The 21,471-nt window shown below is 41.3% G+C and overlaps 1 protein-coding gene across 1 annotated transcript in view; it reads left to right on the top strand.

Annotated features, from left to right (window-relative positions):
* slc9a7 (solute carrier family 9 member 7) overlaps positions 1–21,471 on the top strand; it is a 223,108-nt gene that overhangs the window by 61,626 nt on the left and 140,011 nt on the right. Inside the window, exon 4 of the mRNA XM_059963829.1 lies at positions 10,441–10,793. Coding sequence (XP_059819812.1) covers positions 10,505–10,793 — 289 coding nt within the window. The 5' untranslated portion in view covers positions 10,441–10,504. The remainder of the gene's footprint in view (positions 1–10,440; positions 10,794–21,471) is intronic.

A 21,471-nucleotide genomic window follows, 5' to 3' on the forward strand; every position in this document is an offset into this window, starting at 1 on the left:
CCACAGGCTCAACCTGCAATTTAACCTTTAGGGAATCCTGCACAAGGGCCTTAGCACCTCAGATTTTTATTTTTTTTCCATTCAGAAAATAATCTATCCTTTCATTATTCTACCAAAGTGCATGACCTTACACTTCCTGACACTGTATCCAACTGCCACTTGAAGACTGGAGAAACATTGTAATTTTACATTCCTCCAAAACCTTGCCAGAATCTAGTGATTATTACTAATGCCTCCAGAATCTCTTCGGCCACCTTCTTCAGAACCCTCATCCAGCTGACTTACCTACCTTCAGACCGTTCAGATTCCTAAGAACGTTCTCCCGAGTAGTGGCAACTTAACATACTTCTGCCCCCCGGGCATACTGCTAGTGAAGATTGATGCAAAATATATGTCCAGTTCATCTGCTATTTCCTTGTCCCTCATTAATACCTCTTCAACATCATTTTCCAGTCTTCCAATAAGCATTCTCGCCTCTCTTTTACACTTTATATTTCTGAAGAAAATTTTGGTGCCCTCTTTAATATTATTGCCTATCTTACTTTAATATTCCATCTTTTCCTTCTTAATATTTTTGGTTACATTCTCTTTGTTTTTAAAAGTTTCCCAACCCTCTAATTTCTGACTAATGTTTGCTTTGTTATAAGCCGTCTCTTTGTCTTTCATGTTGGCTTTGACTTCTCGTTAGCCATGGTTGTGCCATCATGCCTTTAGAATACCTCTGACCCTATGTCACCTCTTTCTAATGATTTGATTTCATTTTTTACCAACAGAGCCATGCCACCCCCTCTGCCTACCTGTCTGTCCTTAATGTCCTTGGACATTAAGCTCCCAGATATAATCTTCTTTCAGCCATGATTCAGTGATGCCTACATCATACATGCCAATCTGTAACTGTGCCACAAGTTAATTTACCTTATTCCATATACTGCATGCATTCAACTATAACACCTCCAGTCCTGTAATCATCCTTTTCAATTTTGTCTGCCTTTTACATTGCAACTCATCTTGTTAACTGCAATTTTGTCCTAACAGCAGCTTCTCCTTTCTAGGAGCCTCACTGTATTCTGTCCCTGTTTGCAAACCAGCTGCCTCATCCTCAGCACTTTCACTCCGGTTCCCATTCCCCTGCCAAGTTAGTTTAAACCGTCCTGAACAGCTCTAGCAAACCCACCTGCAAGGATGTTGGTCCCCCTTGGATTCAGGTGTAACCCATCCCTTTTGTACAAGCAAACCCTTCCCATGAAGAGACCCCAGTGGTTCAGAAATCTGAACCCCTGCCCCCTACACCAGTTCCTCAGCCACGTGTTCACTTGCCAAATCATCCTATTAGGAGAATCTCAATTATTTATGTTCACCACGACTGACCTGAGTTTTTTAAAATTCCAGATTTCTTTTAGTTGATTATGTGAATTTCAGTTTCTCAGAAGCTGTTGTGCTTTTCAGATTCTGCTGGCTCATGGAGAGTGGAAGTAATAAATAACTATTAACGAACACATTTCACCAATAAAAAGTCCTGCTTTGTCTAAGTGGCAAACAACTATATTTCTACATTCAAACAATGAAAGAATAGGATGTTGTATAAGATGCAAATCAGGATGAAAGTGAAAAATAAGATTGATAATTTTACATGCAGGGGTACAAAGCAGGATACAACACCATGAAGAGTTCAGAGGTTTAGGAAGCCTATTTGTGTGATTCCTACACAAGACCTAATTTTCTTAAAGGAACTATCTGTTTTACTTGCTATTCAGCTGGTGCAGTAATTGCAAAAGAAATCTAATCTTTCATTGGTAGGTTTAAGAACTTGTACATTGAAAGAGGTGGTTTGTATTTTTTAAAATTTTACTGAGGTGAGAGTTTTATTATATAAACTTAAGATTAAAATTGTATCTATTTTAAATGTGAGGATATTTATTGATATTGCATGTATTTATTGATATTTATTGATACTGATGTTTTCTTTAAAAGCATACTTAAATATTGAGTTAGTGTATATATCTTCCAGTAAGTCAAAAAATTCTATTGAGTCTCTGGAACTCTCATTTACCCGAAAAGGAACAAGAAATTCTCTTGCCATTCTCCTTATTCCTACATCCCTTTGACTAGTTTCCATGCTCACATATTTTCCCAACTTGTTCCCTCATTGAGACTTAAATCAATTTTTTAAAAATCAAGTTACAATTATAGAATAACTTCCACCTTTCAGCTTTTGCTTATGTAAGGAAGTAGGGCGTTTGAGATTAATGAAATGAATACAAGTAGCAAAAGGGCAGCATGTGATCAAGATTCAATTCCTGCTGCTTTCTGGAAGAAATTCCCACTTTCTCCGTGTGACCGTGTGAGTTTCCTCTGGGTGCTCTAGTTTCCTCCCACCTTCCAAAGACATAGTTAGTAAGTTGTGGGTATGCTGCATTGGTGCCAGAAGCATGGTGATGCCTAGGGTCTAAATTTGGCCATTGATGCAAACAAAGCATTTCACTGCATCTTTCAATGTACAAAGAAAATATACAAGGATTTTGCGGGGTCTGGACAACCTGCATCATAAGGACAGATTGAATAAGTTCGGACTTCATTCCTTGAGATGTAAAAGATTGAGAAGAGATTTGATCAAAGTATACAAGATTATGAGGGGTCTAGAGAGGGTAAGTACAAGCAGGCTTTTTCATCAGACGTTGGGTGGGACTACAACCAGAGGTCATGGGTTAAGAGCAAAAGGTAAAAAGTTTAATGGGAACATGAAGGGAAACTTGTTCACTCTGAGGGTTGTGAGAGTGTGGAACGGGCTGCCAGCACAAGTGGTGCATGCGATCTTGATTTCAACGTTTAAGGCACTTGGATGGTAGGGGTACAGAGGGCGATGGTACCAGTGTGGGTGGAGGGGAGTAGTCAGTTGAAATGGTTTGGTATGGATGAGAGGGGCAGAAGAGCCTCTGCTGTACTTTCCGATGGCTCTCTGTAACAAAAGAAGCTAATAATAATAATAATAATAATAAAACAAACAGTAGGTGGATTAATTCATTAATGTGGACTCATTTCATAATATGTTACATATTATAACATAAAATTGGCCTCCCTTTGTACTCCAGAGATTTGTCTATTTATTTATTTATAGATTGATTGAGATACAGCATGGAATAGGCCCTTCTGGCCACACTGCCCAGCTTAACCCCATAGTCTTAACCCCACAGGACAATTTACAATGACCAATTAACTTACCAACTGCAACGTCTTTGGATGGTGGGAGGAAACCTGAGCACCTGGAGGAAACCGGTACTGTAAAGCATTGTGCTGATCACGACGTTAACATGCCACCTTGTTGATAATTGAGTGCAAGGATTGACACTTGTTCAATCACAGTTTTAATAATTGCAAGATACCATCCTAATTCTGTAAAATGAATAAAATATAAAAGTTTAAGAGACCCAATGTATTAATAGTGCTTGGGACATGAGTAATTTCAGTATTAATTTTCCTCAGTTTATCTGAAATTTTCTTCTGTGAGTTTCAAAAATAGCTTCAGTTGAGTATTTTAGGAAATTTCCATCTTTGCAACTGTAACAATGATTAGTTCCAAAGTAACCTTTGTTAAATTATTTACCAGTGGTGAATTCCAGGTGAATTCCAACCATCAACCAAAGTTCAAAATGAATTTATTGTCAAAGTACATGAATTTACTATCAAAAATACAACCCTGAGATTCATTTTCTTACAGGCATATTCAGTAGTAAATCCAAAATAAAATAATAATCAATGAAGGACTGCACCACCTTGGCATTTAACCAGTGTTCAAAAGACATCAGACTGTGTAATTACAAAAAAAAAGTAATAAATAAATATGCAATAAATATTGAGAACATGAGATGAAGAGTCCTTGAAAGTGAGTCCATAGCTTGTGGGAACATTTCAGTGATGGGGCAATGGAAGTTGGGTGAAGTTATTCCTTTTAATTCAGGAGTCTGATGGTTGAGGGGTAATAACTATTCCTGAATCTGGTGGTATGAGTCCTGAGATTCCTGTACCACCTTCTTGATTGTAGCAGCGAGAAGAGAACATAAGCTGGGTGGCGGGGGTCCTGATGATGGGTGGTGCTATCCTGTGACAACGCTCCATGTAGATGTGCTCGATGGTGGGGAGTGCTTTATCCATGATGGACTGGGCCATTTTCCATTCATGCTGAGGAGCAGGATAGACTTACTATTGAGTGAAGTCTCAGAAAGCAGACATGTTTTTATGGTGTCTTTACTCAGTTATCAGATTGTATACCCTTTGCATGTTCTGCCTACCTGCTTCCTCAACACAACACAAGGTAAAGGAGTAAGTAGCTTTGAGAAAGCAGGGAATCTGCAGAGGGACCTGGACAGGTTGGAAGAATGTGCAAAAAAGTAGCAGATGGAATACAACATAGGGAAGTGTAAAGGTCATGTACTTTTTCTAAGTTCAAAGTTCATTTATTATTAAAGTACAAATATGTCACCATACATAATCCTGAGATTCATTTCCCATGGCTGAAGAAATAAAAGCATTGACCATTTTCTGAACAGAAAAAGAATTCATAAATCAGAGGTGCAAAGAGAGCTGGGAGTCCTTGTTCAGGAGCATCGGACAAAACCCATAGAGTCATGGGAAGAACGTTAAAACTCCTTATAGATGGTGGTAGGTGGAAATCCTGTAGTCACTGACTTTTTTGCCTCTTTTTTGTTATCAATAATTATCTGTAGAGTACATCGAAGTCTAAAAATGAGAAAATCACTCAGTTAAGAAGACAACATTTATTATAGACACCTTGTTGGGTTCAAATTTTTGCTCCATTTGGCTGAAAAAAATTACAAGTCATTGACTCCGAACTGCCTTGGAACAGGGAATAAAAGGCAAATACAAAGCTCAAAGTAAATCACTTTTCAAAGTACACACATGTCATCATATACTACCCTGAGATTCATTTTGTTACAGCCATTCACAGCAGAACAAAGAGATACAATAGGATCAATGAAAAACTGCACACAAAGACTGACAAGCAAGCAAAGTGCAAAAGAAGATAATCTGTGCAAATAAAATAAACAAATAATAAATTAACAAGTAAAAAAAATAATAGACAGACAGACATACTTTATTGATCCCGAGGGAAATTGAGTTTTGTTACAGTTGCACCAACCAAGAATAGCGTAGAAATATAGCAATATAAAACCACAAATGATTAAATAATATTAAATAAATTATGCCAAGTGGAAATAAGTCCAGGACCAGCCTATTGGCTCAGGGTGTCTGACACTCCAAAGGAGGAGTTGTAAAGTTTGATGGCCACGGGCAGGAACGACTTCCTATGACGCTCAGTGTTGCATCTCAGTGGAATGAGTCGCTGGCTCCTGTGCCTAACCAGTTCATTATGGAGTGGATTGGATACATTGTCCAAGATGGCATGCAACTTGGACAGCATTCTCTTTTCAGACACCACCGTCAGAGAGTCCAGTTCCACCCCCACAACATCACTGGCCTTACGAATGAGTTTGTTGATTCTGTTGGTGTCTGCGACCCTCAGCCTGCTGCCCCAGCACACAACAGCAAACATGATAGCACTGGCCACTACAGACTTGTAGAACATCCTCAGCATATGAAGAACATGTGTTGTAGGGTCCTTGAAAGTGAGTCTCTATGTTCAGTGATCAATGTAGTGGTGAGTGAAATTGTCCACACTGGTAATAACTGTACCTGAAACTGATGGCGTGGGACTTGAGGCTCATGTATCTCTTTCTCAATGGCAGCAGCTAGAAGAGAGCAAGGCCAGACTCTCTCAAAGCAATTACAAATCATAAAATAAAATCAATAGTGCTGGGGCAATATCTTCCTTGCCTGCTACACTTAAACTCTGGGACATCCCAGTGTTATAGAGTCACAGAAAAGAACAGCACAGAACCATGCCCTTTGGCTCATCTAGTCCATGCTGAATGATTTAAACTGCCAACTCCCATTGGGCTGCACCGGGATGATAGCCCTCTAGACACCTACCATTCATGTACTTATCCAAAACTTCTGTTAAACTTTCAAATCAAGTTTGCACGGATCACTTGTGCTGCAGCTCGTTCCACACTCTCACAACCCTCTGAGTGAAGAAGTTTCCCTTCATGTTCCCCTTAAACTTTTCACCTTTAACCCCTTGACCTCTGATTATAACCCAGCCAAAAGCCTGCTTGCATTCACCCTATCTATACCTCTTGTAATTTTGTATACTTCTATCAAACCTCCTCTCAATCTTCTACGTTCCAATGAATAAAGTCCGAACCTATTCAATCTTTCCTTAAAACTCAAGTCCTCCAGACCTGGCAACACACGTATAAATTTTCTGTGTACTCTTTCAACCTTATTTACATCTTTTGGTAGGTGACTAAAACCACACAAAATACTTCAAATTAGACCTTTCCAATATCTTATACAACTTCAACATAACACCCCATTTCCTATATTCAATATTTTGATTTATGAAGGCTAATGTGGCAAAAGCTTTCTTTATGACTCTATCTACAGTGCCCATGACTCCACTTTCAATGAACTATGGATCTCTATTCCCAGATCCCTTTGTTCTTCCACACTCCTCAGTGATCTATCTTTCACTGTGTAAAACCTACCCTGATTGGTCTAACAAAGTGTTAAACCTTGCATTTGTCTGCATTAAATTCAATCTGCCATTTTTCAGCCCATTTTTCCAGCTGATGCAGATCCCATGATAGCCTTCCTTGCTGTCCACTACACCCCCTAGTCTTGGTGTCAAATTTGTTGATCCAGTTAACCACATTATCATCCAGATTATTGATGTAGATGACAAACAACAAAAGACCCAGTACCGATCACTGCAGCACACCACTAGTCATGCATAGGCCTCCAGTCAGAGAGGCAACCATCTACTACCACTCTTTGGCTTCTCCAAAAAAAAAAATGTATAATCCACTTTACTACATCATCATGAATGCCAAGCCACTGAACCTTCTTGACCAACCTCCCAAGCGAGACCTTGTCAAATCCCTTGCTGAAGTCCATATAGGCAACATCCTTTGCCTTGTCTTCATCCACTTTCCCGTTAACTTCCTTGAATAACTCTATGACTGGTTAGACATCACTACCACTCATGAAGCCATGTTGACTATCTCTAATCAATCCATATCTATCTAGATGATTATACATCCAGTTCCTTATAATATCTAATAACTTTCCAACAATTGATGTCAGGCTCACCGGCCTATCATTTCCTAATTTATTTTTGGACCTTTAGTAAACAGTGGAACATTAGCTATCCTCCAATCCTCTACTACCTCTCCTGTCACTAAGAATGATTCCTGCTAGGTCCCGGGCAGTTTCTGAACTTGTCTCTTGTAGGGTCCAAGAGAACATTTTGTCAGGCTCTAGGGATTTATTCACCCCAATTTGCATCAGGATAGCAAACACCTCCTCTTCTAGAATGCGTACAGCATAGGTGTCAAACTCAAGGCCCGCGGGCCATATCCGGCCTGGCATACAATTATGTCTGGCCTGCGAGATCATTTTAGATAGATCTATTATTTTAATTATTAATGGCCCGGCGATATGAAACCTATGATTGTAAGTTAATACCAATCATAAAAATAATGCTTGCTCAGCAGTCTTCTTCATAAGAAACGGAATTTGTGAAGTGAAACACTTTGTAGTTATAGCAGAGACTGGGACACATGAGAACAGGCTGAAAAAACGGAGGCAATGAAAGCTGTGTTCGCACGCGCCCGCATGAAGCTGCATTTTGCCCAATCCGGCCCGTGACCTAAAATGAGTTTGACACCCCTGGCATACAGGGTCCATGTAGTTGATGCACTCTCCCTCACTTCTATAGACTCTGTGTCCATCTGTTGAGTAAATACTGATGCAAAAAATTATTTGAGATCTCCCCTATCTGTTTTGGCTCTGCACATGGATTACCATTCTGGTTTTACAGAAGACCAATTTTGTCCCTTGCAATCCTTTTGCTCAACATATCAGTAGAATCCCTTCAGATTCTCCTTCACCTTGTCTGCTAGAGCAACTTCACACCTTCTTTTGGCCTTCCTGATTTCTTTCCTAAGTGTCTCTTGCATTTCTTATACTCCATTAGCACCTCATTTGTTCCTATCTGCCTATACCTGCTATGCACCTCCTTTCTTCTCTTAACTAGGGCTTCAATATCTCTCAAAAACTAAGGTTACCTACAATTGTTATCTTTACCTTTTATTCTGACAGAAACGTGCAAGCTTTGTACTCTCAACATTTCACTTGAAATTTCACTTTGAAAGCCTCCCACTTACTAAATACACTTTTGCCGGAAAACAGCCAGTCCCAATCCACACTTGCCAGATTATTTCTGATACCATCAAAATTGGTCTTTCTCCAATTTATAAACTCAACCCACAGACTAGACCTATCTTTTTCCATATTCACTTTGAAACTAATGGCATTGTGATCACTAGATGCAAAGTGTTCCCCTGCACTAATTTCTGTCACCTGCCCTGTCTCATTCCCTAATGGTAGATCCAGTATTGCACACTCCCTTGTTTGGACTTCTACGTACTGATTAAGGAAATTTTCCTGAACACATTTGACAAACTCTCTCCCATCTAGTCCTTTTACAGTATGGGATTCCCAGTCAATGACATTAGCAAGAAGAGAGCATGTCCTGGGTGGTGGGTTCCTGATGATGGACGCTGCTTTCCTGAGGCAGCGTTTCGTGTAGTTGTGATCAATGGTGGGGTGGGCTGTATCCTCTACTTTTTGTAGGATTTTCCATTCAAGGGCATTGGTGTCAACATACCAGGCTGTGATGCAGCCAGTCAATATACTCTCCACCACATATCTATAGAAGTTCATCAAAGTTTTAGATGTCATGCTGAAACTTTGCAACCTCCTCAGGAAGTAGACATATGTACTTCCGTAATAATATTATTTTGAAATTTGAACTTTTGTATCTGCCTTTTGCTACCACCCCTGTCAGCACATTGCAAGCATCCACCATTCTCTGTGTAAAAAAATTGCCCTGCACATCTTCCTTGAATATGCTTCTTCTCACCTTAAATGTATGCCTCTCTGGTATTAGACATTTCCATCTGAGGAGAAAGATACTAGCTGTCCACCCTGACTATGTCGCTCATAATGTTATAAACATCTTACGGGTCTCCCTTCAGCCTCTGCCATTCCAGAAAAAAAACAACCCAAGTTTGTCCAACCTATCCTTATAGCATGTCCTCTAATCCAGGCAGCATCATGGAAAACCTCTTCTGCACCCTCTCCACAGCCTCCCTATAAATGGTGACAGGAATTGAAAGTAAATTGATGAGAACCAGAGTGCCAGAACAATCAGTGGAGAGCCTCAGGATTCACGCCACTCGGTTCAGTAACAGTTACTACCCCTCACCCATCAAGTTCTTGAACCAAACGGGATAACTTCACTCATCTTCACTTGCCCCATCATTGAAATGTTCCCACAACCAATGGACTCACTTTCAAGGCTCACATCAGGTTCTCAGTATTTATTCCTTATTAATATATCACTGTCATTTCTTTCCTTTTTGTAATTGCAGTTTGTTGTCTTTTGCACATTGGTTGAACTCCAAAGTTGGTGTGGATTTTCATTGATCCTGTTGTGGTTATTATTCTATGGATTTATTGAGTAGTCTGCAAGAAACTGAATCTGAAGGTTATATATGGTGATATATACGTACTTTGACAATACTTTTGAACTTTGAACTGTAACTACGTTAAAATAGCCATTGTGTAGGCAGAAGGGAGTTATTTGGTTAGGCATTTAATTACTAGTTTACTTAATCGAGCACTGCACCATGGACACAGGGGCCTGTTCCTGTGATATTCTCTGTTAAAATATTTTTTTTTCAAATGAGTTTTCAAAGGAAGCTGAAAAATTTATTCTGTTTAAATCTCCGCAGTTGCTCCCGAAACCTCTTATTTCCCATTTTTAATTTCAGGTTCTAGTATCTAAAATGTGTTTAAAACGAGTAGCAAACTCCGATTCACAACTATTAAACTCTGGGACAAAAAAGAAATGTTGCCATTGACCAGCGGGTTGGATAGCATCAATGGAGAGCTGGAAAAAGTTAAAAAACGAGCGTTTAAGTTGCAGAGGAGGACCGAAGAACAAAGGGTTTCAGGACTGTTGATAGCACAGTGAGTAGCGATTTGCCCTCGAATTAATAATTACATCAGCAAGAGGCAAATACCATTTGGGACCTTTGCAAGACTATGCAAGAGTTTAAAATCCACCCAATCACAGTAGATTGCAAAATACAGCAAACACTGCGATAAAGATAGTACATATTCGGTAAATAAATATTAAATCAGGACAAGCATTTCCTTTTTAAGTGCGAGGCGGGGTTTGTGCTAAATGGTTTCTTCTGGTTGCATTCCCCGCCCCTTCTTTCTGCTCCTACGCAGTTTTGACAGCCTCTGAATCCCAGAGGTTATACACACACGCAGACAGAAGCCGGCTCGGGAAGCGATGGAGCTCGCAGGGTGCAGCCGGCGCGAGTGTGGGGGTCGGGTCCTCGGCAGGACGAAGCCGCTGCTCGTTGTCCTCTGGCTGCTGGGCGTCCTGGCGTGGCGATGCGGGGCGGACAGCGCCATGGAGGAGATCGCCACCGAGAAGGAGGCGGAAGAAAGCCACCGGCAGGACAGCGCTAATCTGCTGCTGTTCATCTTGCTGCTTACGCTCACCATCCTCACTATATGGCTGTTCAAACACCGCCGCTTTCGTTTCCTCCATGAGACTGGCTTGGCAATGATATATGGTAAGGACACCAAATAATTAATCATTCTAACAGCCTGAGCATTTGTAACATGGCCCCATTGTGGTCGTATAGATATTGCAACTATCGTATGGTATCGCAAAAAAAATTAAATTTCGGATGTATCTATTTGGTCGCTGCTTTTAACGTCATTGTTGCCATTTTAATCTATTTTTGTGCGCGAAATTGACTGAAACTGACAGTCTAAACCCTAACCTTGGCTGAGGGTTTTGTGCTGCATGCTTTCCGGGGCTCTGATTGGTCGATTTGGTCCCGGCCAGCGTTCTGATTGGTTAGCCGGTGAGCGTCAATCATCCGCGCGTGCCTCGCCGGGTCCACGTTCCTTGTTGGGTTGCCCGACTGCTGCATCATAATTGCCCAAAGCGTCCGAAAATCTCTTTATTCATACAGCGCTTTCTAGAAAACAAATTGATGCCATGTAGGGTTGCCTCCTTACTTAATTCGTTGCTTTGTCACACTTAATTGCGTCTGTTAATGTTTGCATGCTGAAAGGTGCAACTCAAGCCATGGCGGATTTAAAACACCCGAACTTGGTGTTGTGATTCCCGTATATTGTCACTTGTGAAATACAACGTTACTTTTGGTTTATTGAATGAGATCAACCCCCTTCTCCTCCCAAAAAACCTACTGATCCTTGCAAACCGAACTGCAAAACAAAGTGCTGGAAAAAAATCAGTAGATCACCTGCTCAGTGTTTCCAGCAATTTCTATTTTAAACGTTTTATACTAGTTGCATTGACATGAATGCTATTCTGTCTAAAAGGGGGAAGTGATTGTATCATGTTGGAAAATTAGACTGGATAAGCAGTCTAAGAGATAAGCAGATAAGAGTTAATGCGTGAAAAATTTCTGGTCTTGCAGCATTTTGGAGCAAAGCCCAGTGAGTAGGAATTGCAAGATGTATATCCCGTTTCTGTCCCTGCAGTTGATGACATACAGTACAGAAGAATCCCCAGTGTCGAAGGGGAGACCTTTCAAGCAGATCTCCTTGGGAGGGGACTAGATTAGTGCAATTGGTTCAGTGAACTATAGACTGGGGATCCAGAGCTTGATCTTGGAGGCTAACGGAGTGTATTTGTCTGAGATGCTTTTTAATTTCAGGTGACAGGTTAAACCAAAAATATCACTGAAATTATTAAAGTATCACTGAAATATTTAATCACATCCATAAAAAATTCATAGAAATTATAAGACATAGAAGTAGATCTAGGCCATTCAGCCCATCGAGATGCTTCCACCATGATCCCTGTTTCATGACCAGTGTGCTTTCTCATTCTGTGCCATGAAACAAAGCAGATGGACTGAGACGGAATAGCTGTAATGAATTACATTTTTTTTTTGGAATTCATTGCTAATACGGGAACTGCTTTAATCTTTAAATGTATTGTGGCACTCTCTAGTTATGAGTATTTTGTTTTGATTGTGATGAATGCTTCTGATTTGCTGCCTCTGGTCCCTGCCATGTCTCAAATCCTGATTGCATCAGCTGGAGAAGAGAGAGAGTAGATCTTTTGATCTATTGATCAATGATCTATTGCCTTGGTTGTTGGTGGAGATAATTGGGGGCAACATGTGAACACAAGCCTGATGGATATTCATAAGAAACCAGTTGGTAAAGCCAAAGGAAAATTCGAGAGAATGAGTTTGAGTGAGCTTAGATTTGGATAAAACGAGGCACTGATGGGTTCACTTCTCTAGCAGATCAAGATTGGGTTATTACTTCGAAAGTCGCAACAAGTGATGAGCTCAAGGTTAAAGATGAGCATTATTTGTTATTTGCACATTGAGATAATACGGTGAATCTATGCCCAACACTGTCTGAGATGTGCTGGGGCAATCTGCAAGTGTTGCCATGTTTCCGATGCCAACAGAGCTCGCCCACGACTTACTAACCTGTACGTCATTGGGAGGAAACCAGAGCACCTGGAGGAAATCCACATGGTCACTGGGAGAATGTACAAGTTCCTCACGGACAGCAGCTGTTAGAAGTTGGGTTGCTGGAGCTGTTAAGCTCTACACTAATAGAAGCATTTAAAGTAAATGGCAGGCTTGATTAGTGTTGATAGCCTTGTATCCTAGTCTTTGATCTAGATGATATCTGCCAGTGCATGTTTTTAAAAAGCTGTATGTTATTAAACACTGGCGAACTGACCTCTTTCTGTAGCACAAAAATTCTAGGGTTCCTTGTGGTCATATCTTTAAATGTGTATTTGATGTACAGTGATTAATTTGCACAGAATGTGAGTTAGGATGCATATATATTTGGAACAAGAAAAATTGGGCCACAGGCCAGCTTGGTATTTCTGTCTCACTAAAACTTACACGATGTAATCTCAAAGGATGTGTCGGAGTGTGCAACTGCATAACAGGTGCATGTGATGTACCTCTGCAGCAAATACAGTAGTCTGAGCAGTTACTCAGTTTTGTACCGTTCGACTAGAACTGATTTATTATCATTATACCACAATTTCTATCGATTTTTAAAAAGTAATTAATTTCTTTTACACTTACATGTCATCTTATCTTCCCTTGGAGTGCATTGTTTTTAGTTTTATCTTTATAGTCATTTATAGTCAAAAATGGGAGTAGGTAAGTTATTATTATAATCTGTCCCTTGTATTATTATTATTACAACCTGTCATCAACTTCCTGAGCGCTCTCTGTCTCTCACTGCACTTTGAGTCGGCTACGAAATAATGCCATGTTGTGGGAATAGAAGTTAGCTGAGTGTACATTGATCCAATAAGTTCCTATTTTCTTTCTTCCAGGAAAGATCAGAGAGGTATTTCTATGTAAATAGAGAACTATTACTATGACATAACACACATGAAGTTGGAGGTGGTAGTATGCTTCTTTTAAAAAGTGTGCGTAATTTTTGGCAACTGATTTCAAGCGGTCCAACATTCTCAGGAAGTGTTTTGTTCAAACCTTTAATGTTTCTATATAAGGGTTTTGACAATACTCCTTTTCTAGATGTATTTAAAAATTGGAATGAGTCTTTGCAAATTTGTACTATTCTCCATACTTCAAATGGTAGCTTTAAGGGACAGGTTACTGAGCTAACAAGTTAGAAATACGTGTATTTGAGTTTTTTTTGAAATTGTTTTTAATATTGATTTGGATCAAATAGAGGCAAGTGCAGAAGAAAGGAATGTTGTATTTAAAAATGAATAGCTTTCTGTTGACATGTTGGAGATGAAATTTGTTTGGTTTTAAAGATAAAAGGATAGCCTTATTTCTCATGTACATTGAAACATTCAGTGAAAAGTGCCATTTTGGTGCCTGGCCAACACAGTCCAAGGATTATGCTGGGGACACCCACAAGTATCATCACGCTTCCAATGCCAATGTAGCATGCCTACAACTCATTAAACCCTAGTTGATCTTCCTGTGGTCTGCTACTGATTGGCTTCAGCAGTTTCCTGTGTAACTAACTGACCCACTGAAAACTCTTTTTGGTATTAGAGCAAAAGTTGACGTGATTCAGCAAAGAACTCTGGTGCAACTTGTACGATTTTAACAAATCTCTTAGTTTATTGCATAGCTCCCTTTCCTCTTGTTAAGAAATTCCTTCATTTAACCACCCATTTCTTCTGGCTAGGTTGGGATCATGGAGCTTAGAGCACTTTAGTACAAAAACATGCCCTTTGGCTCATCTAGTCCATTCTGGACTGTTATTCTGCCTAGTTCCATTGACCCAGGCCTGGATTCCTTCCATCTATGTACTAATCCAAACTTCTCAAATGTTGCAATTGAACCCACATCCACAAGTTCCTCTGGCAGCTTGCTCCACATTTGCACCACCCTCTGAATGAAGTGGTTGCCCCTAAATGTTCACCTTTCACCCATAAGCTTTGATCTCTAGTTCAACTCTCATTCAGTCTGAGGGGAAGAAGTGTGTATGCATTCACCCTATCTATACTCTTCATTATCTTCAGTACATTTATAAGATCTCCCCTCATTCTCCTACACACCAGGGAATAAGGTATGTGAATAGCAAAAAAATAGTTAAGACCAAAATTGGGCCATTGAAGACAAACGGGTGAATTTATCATGGGGAACAAGGAAATGGCAGACGAGTTGAACAGGTACTTTGGATCTGTCTTCACTAGGGAAGACACAAACAATCTCCCAGATGTAATAGTGGCCAAAGGAACTAGGATAAAGGATGAACTGAAGGAAATTTATATTAGGCAAGAAACGGTGTTGCATAGACTGAAGGTAAATGTGAGTCTGAAGGCTGATAAGTCCCCGGGACCTGGTGGTCTGCATCCCAGGGTACTTAAAGAGCTGGCTCTAGAAATTGTGGACGCATTGTTAATTATTTTTCAATGTTCTATAGATTCAAGAACAGTTCCTGATGATTGGAGGGAGGCTAATGTTGTCCCACTTTTCAAGAAAGGAGGGAGAGAGAAAATGGAATTATAGACCGGGTGTAAGCCTGACATCAGTGGTGGGAAAGATGCTGGAGTCAATTATAAAATAGGAAATTACGACACATTTGGATAGCAGTAGAAGGATCAGTCCGAGTCAGCATGGATTTATGAAGGAAAAATCATGCTTGACTAATCTTCTGGAGTTTTTTGAGGATGTAATTATGAAAATGGACAAGGGAGATCCAGTGGATGTAGTGTACCTGGATTTCCAGAAAGCTTTTGATAAAGTCCCACATAGGAGATTAGTGGGTAAAATCAGGGCACATGGTATTGGGGGCAAAGTACTGACATGGATTGAAAATTGGCTGGCTGACAGGAAACAAAGTAGTGATTAACAGGTCCCTTTTGGAATGGCAGGCTGTGACCAGTGGGGTACCGCAAGGTTCGGTGCTGGGACCACAGCTGTTTACAATATACATTAAGAATTTAGATGAAGGGATTAAAAGTAACATTAGCAAATTTGCTGATGACACAAAGCTGGGTGGCAGTGTGAAATGTCAGGAGGGTGTTATGAGAATGCAGGGTTACTTGGACAGGTTGGGTGAGTGGGCAAATGTATGGCAGATGCAGATTAATGTGGATAAATGTGAGGTTATCCACTTTGGTGGCAAGAACAGGAAGGCAGATTACTATCTAAATGGAGTCAAGTTAGGAAAAGGGGAAGTACAATGAGATCTAGGTGTTCTTGTACATCAGTCAATGAAAGCAAGCATGCAAGTACAGCAGGCAGTGAAGAAAGCTAATGGCATGCTGGCCTTTATAACAAGAGGAATTGAGTATAGGAGTAAAGAGGTCCTTCTGCAGCTGTACAGGGCCCTGGTGAGACCCCACCTGGAGTATTGTGTGCAGTTTTGGTCTCCAAATTTGAGGAAGGACATTCTTGCTATTGAGGGAGTGCAGCGTAGGTTAACAAGGTTAATTCTCGGAATGGCGGGACTGTCATATGTTGTAAGATTGGAGCGACTGGGCTTGTATACACTGGAATTTAGAAGGATGAGAGGGGATCTGATTGAAACATATAAGATTATTAAGGGATTGGACACGATGGAGGCAGGAAGCATGTTCCCGCTGATAGGTGAGTCCAGAACTAGAGGCCACAGTTTAAGAATAAGGGGTAGGCCATTTAGAACAGAGATGCGGAAAAACTTTTTCACCCAGAGAGTGGTGGATATGTGGGATGCTCTGCCCCAGAAGGCAGTGGAGGCCAAGTCTCTGGATGTATTCAAGAGAGAGTTAGATAGAGCTCTTATAGATAGCGGGGTCAAGGGATATGGGGAGAGGGCAGGAACAGGGTACTGATTGTGTATGATCAGCCATGATCACATTGAATGGTGGTGCTGGCTAGAAGGGCCGAATGGCCTACTCCTGCTCCTACTGTTTATTGTCTATTCAACCTTTCCCTGTAACTCTTCTGTTTTTGTCCCATATCCTTTGCCATGTTAAACAAGTGTAAGGGGTTTCTTCTTATGTTAATCAAAAATGGCTGTTAAAAGTAAGAATGCTTCTTTGTTATGGTAACGGGCGAGAGAGTGCTTTCTCTCGCAGCTTGTTTGAGTTATAATTACTGATAACTAGAATTGTATTCATTTGTTAACCAATTAGGATCGATATTATTCTTTCTTGTGGGTCTATAGGCTAGTGTTGCGCGGGCTTTTGGGGAGTTGGAGGGGAGATCACGAGGAAGGAGGACATACTGGATGCGCTCTGCTCGACCACCGAGGTTGGTCTCAGGTGGCGGGTTGAGGAGATTGGAGAAGATCGAATAGTAGACCGAAGACTTTGATAGTTGAGCTCCAACGGTTGTGGACAAATTGACTGAACTCTGTTAAGTTTTGGCGCCTTTTCTTTCTTTCATATATATTGTATCGCTATTAATTACCTAGTTCTAGTAAGATTTATAAAGTGTATTCTGTAACCGTACATGGTGTGCGGTTTGATATTGTGTGTGTGTGAGTTTATACCAGTGTGCATTTCACACAATCCATGTATACAGGAGACACAGTTTGGTGGGTGGATGGATTTTCCCTGACACATACACCAGCCGATTGTGTAAGCATTACACAAACTATACTCGGGTATTGCTAGCTGCCGAGAAAGAAGTGAATGTGGAATTTGGCATAGGCCTTGATATCTTCCTATTCTTCCTGGATGTTCTGCCAAATTTCTAGTGAACTGTGAACTTGTTCAGCAAATTATGCAAGAGCCAGGGGTAAATGATTTCCGATGAACAGTCTCAGCCTGAAACATGGACTCTTTGTTCCTTTCCATAGATGCTGCCTGACCTGCTGAGTTCCTCCAGCATCTTTTGTGCTTTACTCTGGATTTCCAACATCCAAAGGATCTCTTGTGTCTACCAAAGGTGTAACTGCTAGGCAGTGGTTAACAAATTTAACCTGATGGTAGGAAGACTTTAGAAGCTATAGTTCTGGCAAATCTAGACTTCCCAGACTGGATGGAGGCAGCCAGTGATGCTACACAAGGGTGCAGGGTGATAGGTTGTGATGTTATCTAATGGAGGTGATATAAATTTATTATCAAAGTTCAAGTTTAATTGTCATTCAACCATACATGAATACCAGCCAAACAAAACTGTGTTCCTCTGGGGCTAAGGTGCAAAACACAGTACCAACAGTCACATACAGCTCAAGGCACATATAACACACATAAGATAGCGGTAAATGTACAGTCACACAAAAGTATAATTTGTCCCCAACTCCCTGAATCCATGAATGTTGTCAGGAAGAGCAATCTTGCAGCTTCCTGCAGACAAATGCAATTCAGCTTGTCTTGCATTGAGTGAATACTGGAGGACAACACCAATGCTAGCATGGATGCAGAGCACAGCAACTCAAACACCTCTCTCCTGAGTGGCTGCAAACAGGCGACGCTGCGGCATGCTGCCTGGTCCGTGCTTCAACCCGGGACACCAGCTCCCCCGCCACCAGTTCCGCCAGTGAACCGGACGTACAACATTCAACGTTACCGGTGTCCAACCAGGTCTTGTGATCACACGAGAAACGACGAAGGCAATCGCTCACTGTTAGCTTGCACACCGCCTTTGTGTGAAAGTGACACTGACTCCGGTGCCTCTCTGTAGCAGGCAGCGGCACTGTCTGCACCAAGTCCAGCTCACGTAGGTGCAGCAGGCTATCAAGAAGGCAAGTGGAATGTTGGCCTTCATTGTGAAAGGGATTGAATTTAAGTGCAAGGAGGTTATGTTGCAACTGTAGACGGTACTGGTGAGGCCACATCTGGAGTACTGTGTGCGGTTCTGATCTCCTTACTTGAGGGAGAATTTACTGGCTTTGGAGGTGGTGCAGAGGAGGTTCACCAGGTTGATTGCAGAGATGAGGGGGTTAGTCTATGAGGAGGGATTGAGTTGCCTGGGACTGTACTCGCTGGAATTCAGAAGAATGAGTGGAGATCTTATGCAAACATATAAAATTATGAAAGGGATAGATAAGATAGAAGCAGGAAAGTTGTTTCCACTGGTAGGTGAGACTAGAATTGGGGGACGTAGCCTCAGGATTTGGGGAAGCAGATTTACGATGGATATGAGGAGGAAATGCTTTTCCCAGAGTGTGGTAAACCTCTGGAATCTCTGCCCAACGAAGCAGTGGAGTCTATCTCAGTAAGTATATTTAAGACAAGGTTGGATAGATTTTTGCATAGTAGGGGAATTGAGGATTATGGGGTAAAGGCAGGTAGGTGGATCAGCCATGATCTTATTGAATGGCAGAGCAGGCTCGACAGGCCAGATGGATACTCCTGCTTCCATTCCTTGCGTTTTGTTCTGATGTACCTCCATCAACTCACTGATGGGATAGACTTGCAGTACCTTAAAGTGCTTGCTGTGCAGCAGTGTCTTGCAACATCTTTTAAAAAAGGCTGCACCGTAGAGGTCACTGAATTCTTACCAGAAGGTTCTCTTGAACCACCAGGCTTCTAGTGTGGGTACTCACTCAAAGTATGTATAATTACCCCGTGGTTCATTTTTTGCAGAGGTTTACAGGAAAATTAAAGAACTACAATAGAATCTACACAAAGAAAACCCAGGTGCAAAAGACAAACTGTGCAAATAAAAAAAAAATACTGAGATCATGAGTTAGAGTCCTTGAGAGTAAGTCTGTAGGTTGTGGAATTAATTCAGAGTTGTGATGAGTGAGGATCCAGACCAGCAGCCTGAGAGTTGAAAGGTAATAACTGGGCCTGATGCTGTGGCACTGAAAGCTTTTGGGGTACCTCCTGCCCAGTGGTAGTATTGAGAAGAGAGCATGGCCTGGATGGCGGGGATCATTGGATGCTGCTTTTTTGTGGCAATGTTCTGTGTTAATTCCCTCATTTGTCAGGAGGGCTATGCCTGTGCTGGGCTGTCTGAATCCAACACATTCTGTAGTCTTTTCTGTCCCTGGGCATTGGCGTTGGACGATAGTGAAGATTGGGATGGGGAGTAAGTAAGTGAGATACATGGTGGTATTTTCCAGAGATGGAAAAGGGTCAGAGGAAATAGCTGATGGTCTTACTGTGGGTGGATGAGGCTCCATGCTCAAACCTATGCCATTTTTGTGCCTATTAGTATTAGTAAAATTTCGGGTCAGCAGAGAAGATGTGCAGGTAACAGTTGCTTCAGAGGGGTTCACTAGCTCTAAGGTTTAAAGGAACATAGTGAAATGTGCAAATCTGACCCCAGTATCTGGAAATGGGGAGGAAGAGGGCATACTGTATACAAAAAAAAACAGAACATGTCAGAATATCCAGCATACTGTATAGAATTTGTGGAGGGAGATATCAAGTTAGTATTTCGGAGGATATTTTTGTCATCAGTGTTGTATCTGTTACCATTTGATGCACCATCAATAACTCTTGGAGACGTGAGGTGAGATATAGGCTTTTATTCGCTGGAAGAGAGCAATCAGCAGCAAGAGATCCCCACACGACATTCTGGAGACTGAGGGAGGAGCCGTGCCTCCCATTGCCTTTATACAGGGGTCTGTGGGAGGAGCCACAGGAGCAGTCAGCGGGGGGGGGGGGGGGGGGGGCGTGTCCAGACAGGTAAATGTAGTTCATCACACCATTAAAGGAACCTGGATCTGGCAGGTTGGTTTGCAGGTTCTCATAAATATACAGTTCTGTGCAGAAGTCTTAGGCACATTTTGCTAGAATGAGCAGGATGGTGTTACTGTATTTGTCAATTTCGAGTGGTGAGTGAGTAGGAGAGTAGCTAGTAAAATGATTGGTCCACCTGGCGACAATGGTGGGAATTTTTGCAGAGAGCTAGAGGAAGTGGTCTTTATGAGTTTGTTAGAATTAGTAAACATGAAGGGAAAGGATATGGATGATGGTGAGGTAAGAGTGATGTGTTGAAATTCCAGGGCACGTCAGGAGATGTTGGGGTGCTTTGAAAAAGATTAAAGTGGTTATGAGCTCTGTTGCAGGACACTTGAGATTTGACTGAAGTCTTTCTATCCTCTGTAAGGTCCCAGGAGACTGGAGAACATCCATTGTTCCTTTGTTTAAGGAAGGTAGTGGACAAACCAGTATGTAATATTATTTATTTGGAGTATTGTGTACAGTTCTAGTCACCGAATCATAGGAAAGATATCAACAAAATAGAGAGAGTACAGAGGAGATTTACTAGAATGTTACCTGGGTTTCAGCACCCAAGTTACAGGGCAAGGTTGAACAAGTTAGGTCTTTATTCTTTGGAGCGCAGAAGGTTGAGGGGGGACTTGATAGAGGTATTTAAAATTATGAGGGGGATTGATAGAGTTGACATGGATAGGCTTTTTCTATTGAGAGTAGGAGAGATTCAAACAAGAGGACATGAGTTGAGAGTTAAGGAGCAAAAGTTTAGGGGTAACACGAGGGGAAACTTCTTTACTCGGAGAGTGGTAGCTATGTGGAACAAGCTTCCAGTAGAAGTGGTAGAGGCAGGTTTGGTTTTTTTACTTAAAAAAAAAATTGGATAGGTATATGGACAGGAAAGGAATGGAGGGTTATTGGCTGAGTGCAGGTAGGTGGGATTAGGTGAGAGTAAGCATTTGGCACGGTCTAGAAGGGCCAAGATGGCCTGTTTCCGTGCTGTAGTTATTATATGGTTAATAGGCCAATGAGCCTTGTAACTATGGTAGGGTATTTATCAGAAAAGATTTTCAATGACAAAATTTGCTCTTGAATATTGATGGACTTGTTAGGTAAAGTCAGCATGGCTATATGCAAGGGAG

This window comes from Hypanus sabinus, chromosome 3 (assembly GCF_030144855.1).
Source record: "Hypanus sabinus isolate sHypSab1 chromosome 3, sHypSab1.hap1, whole genome shotgun sequence".
NCBI lineage: Eukaryota > Metazoa > Chordata > Chondrichthyes > Myliobatiformes > Dasyatidae > Hypanus > Hypanus sabinus.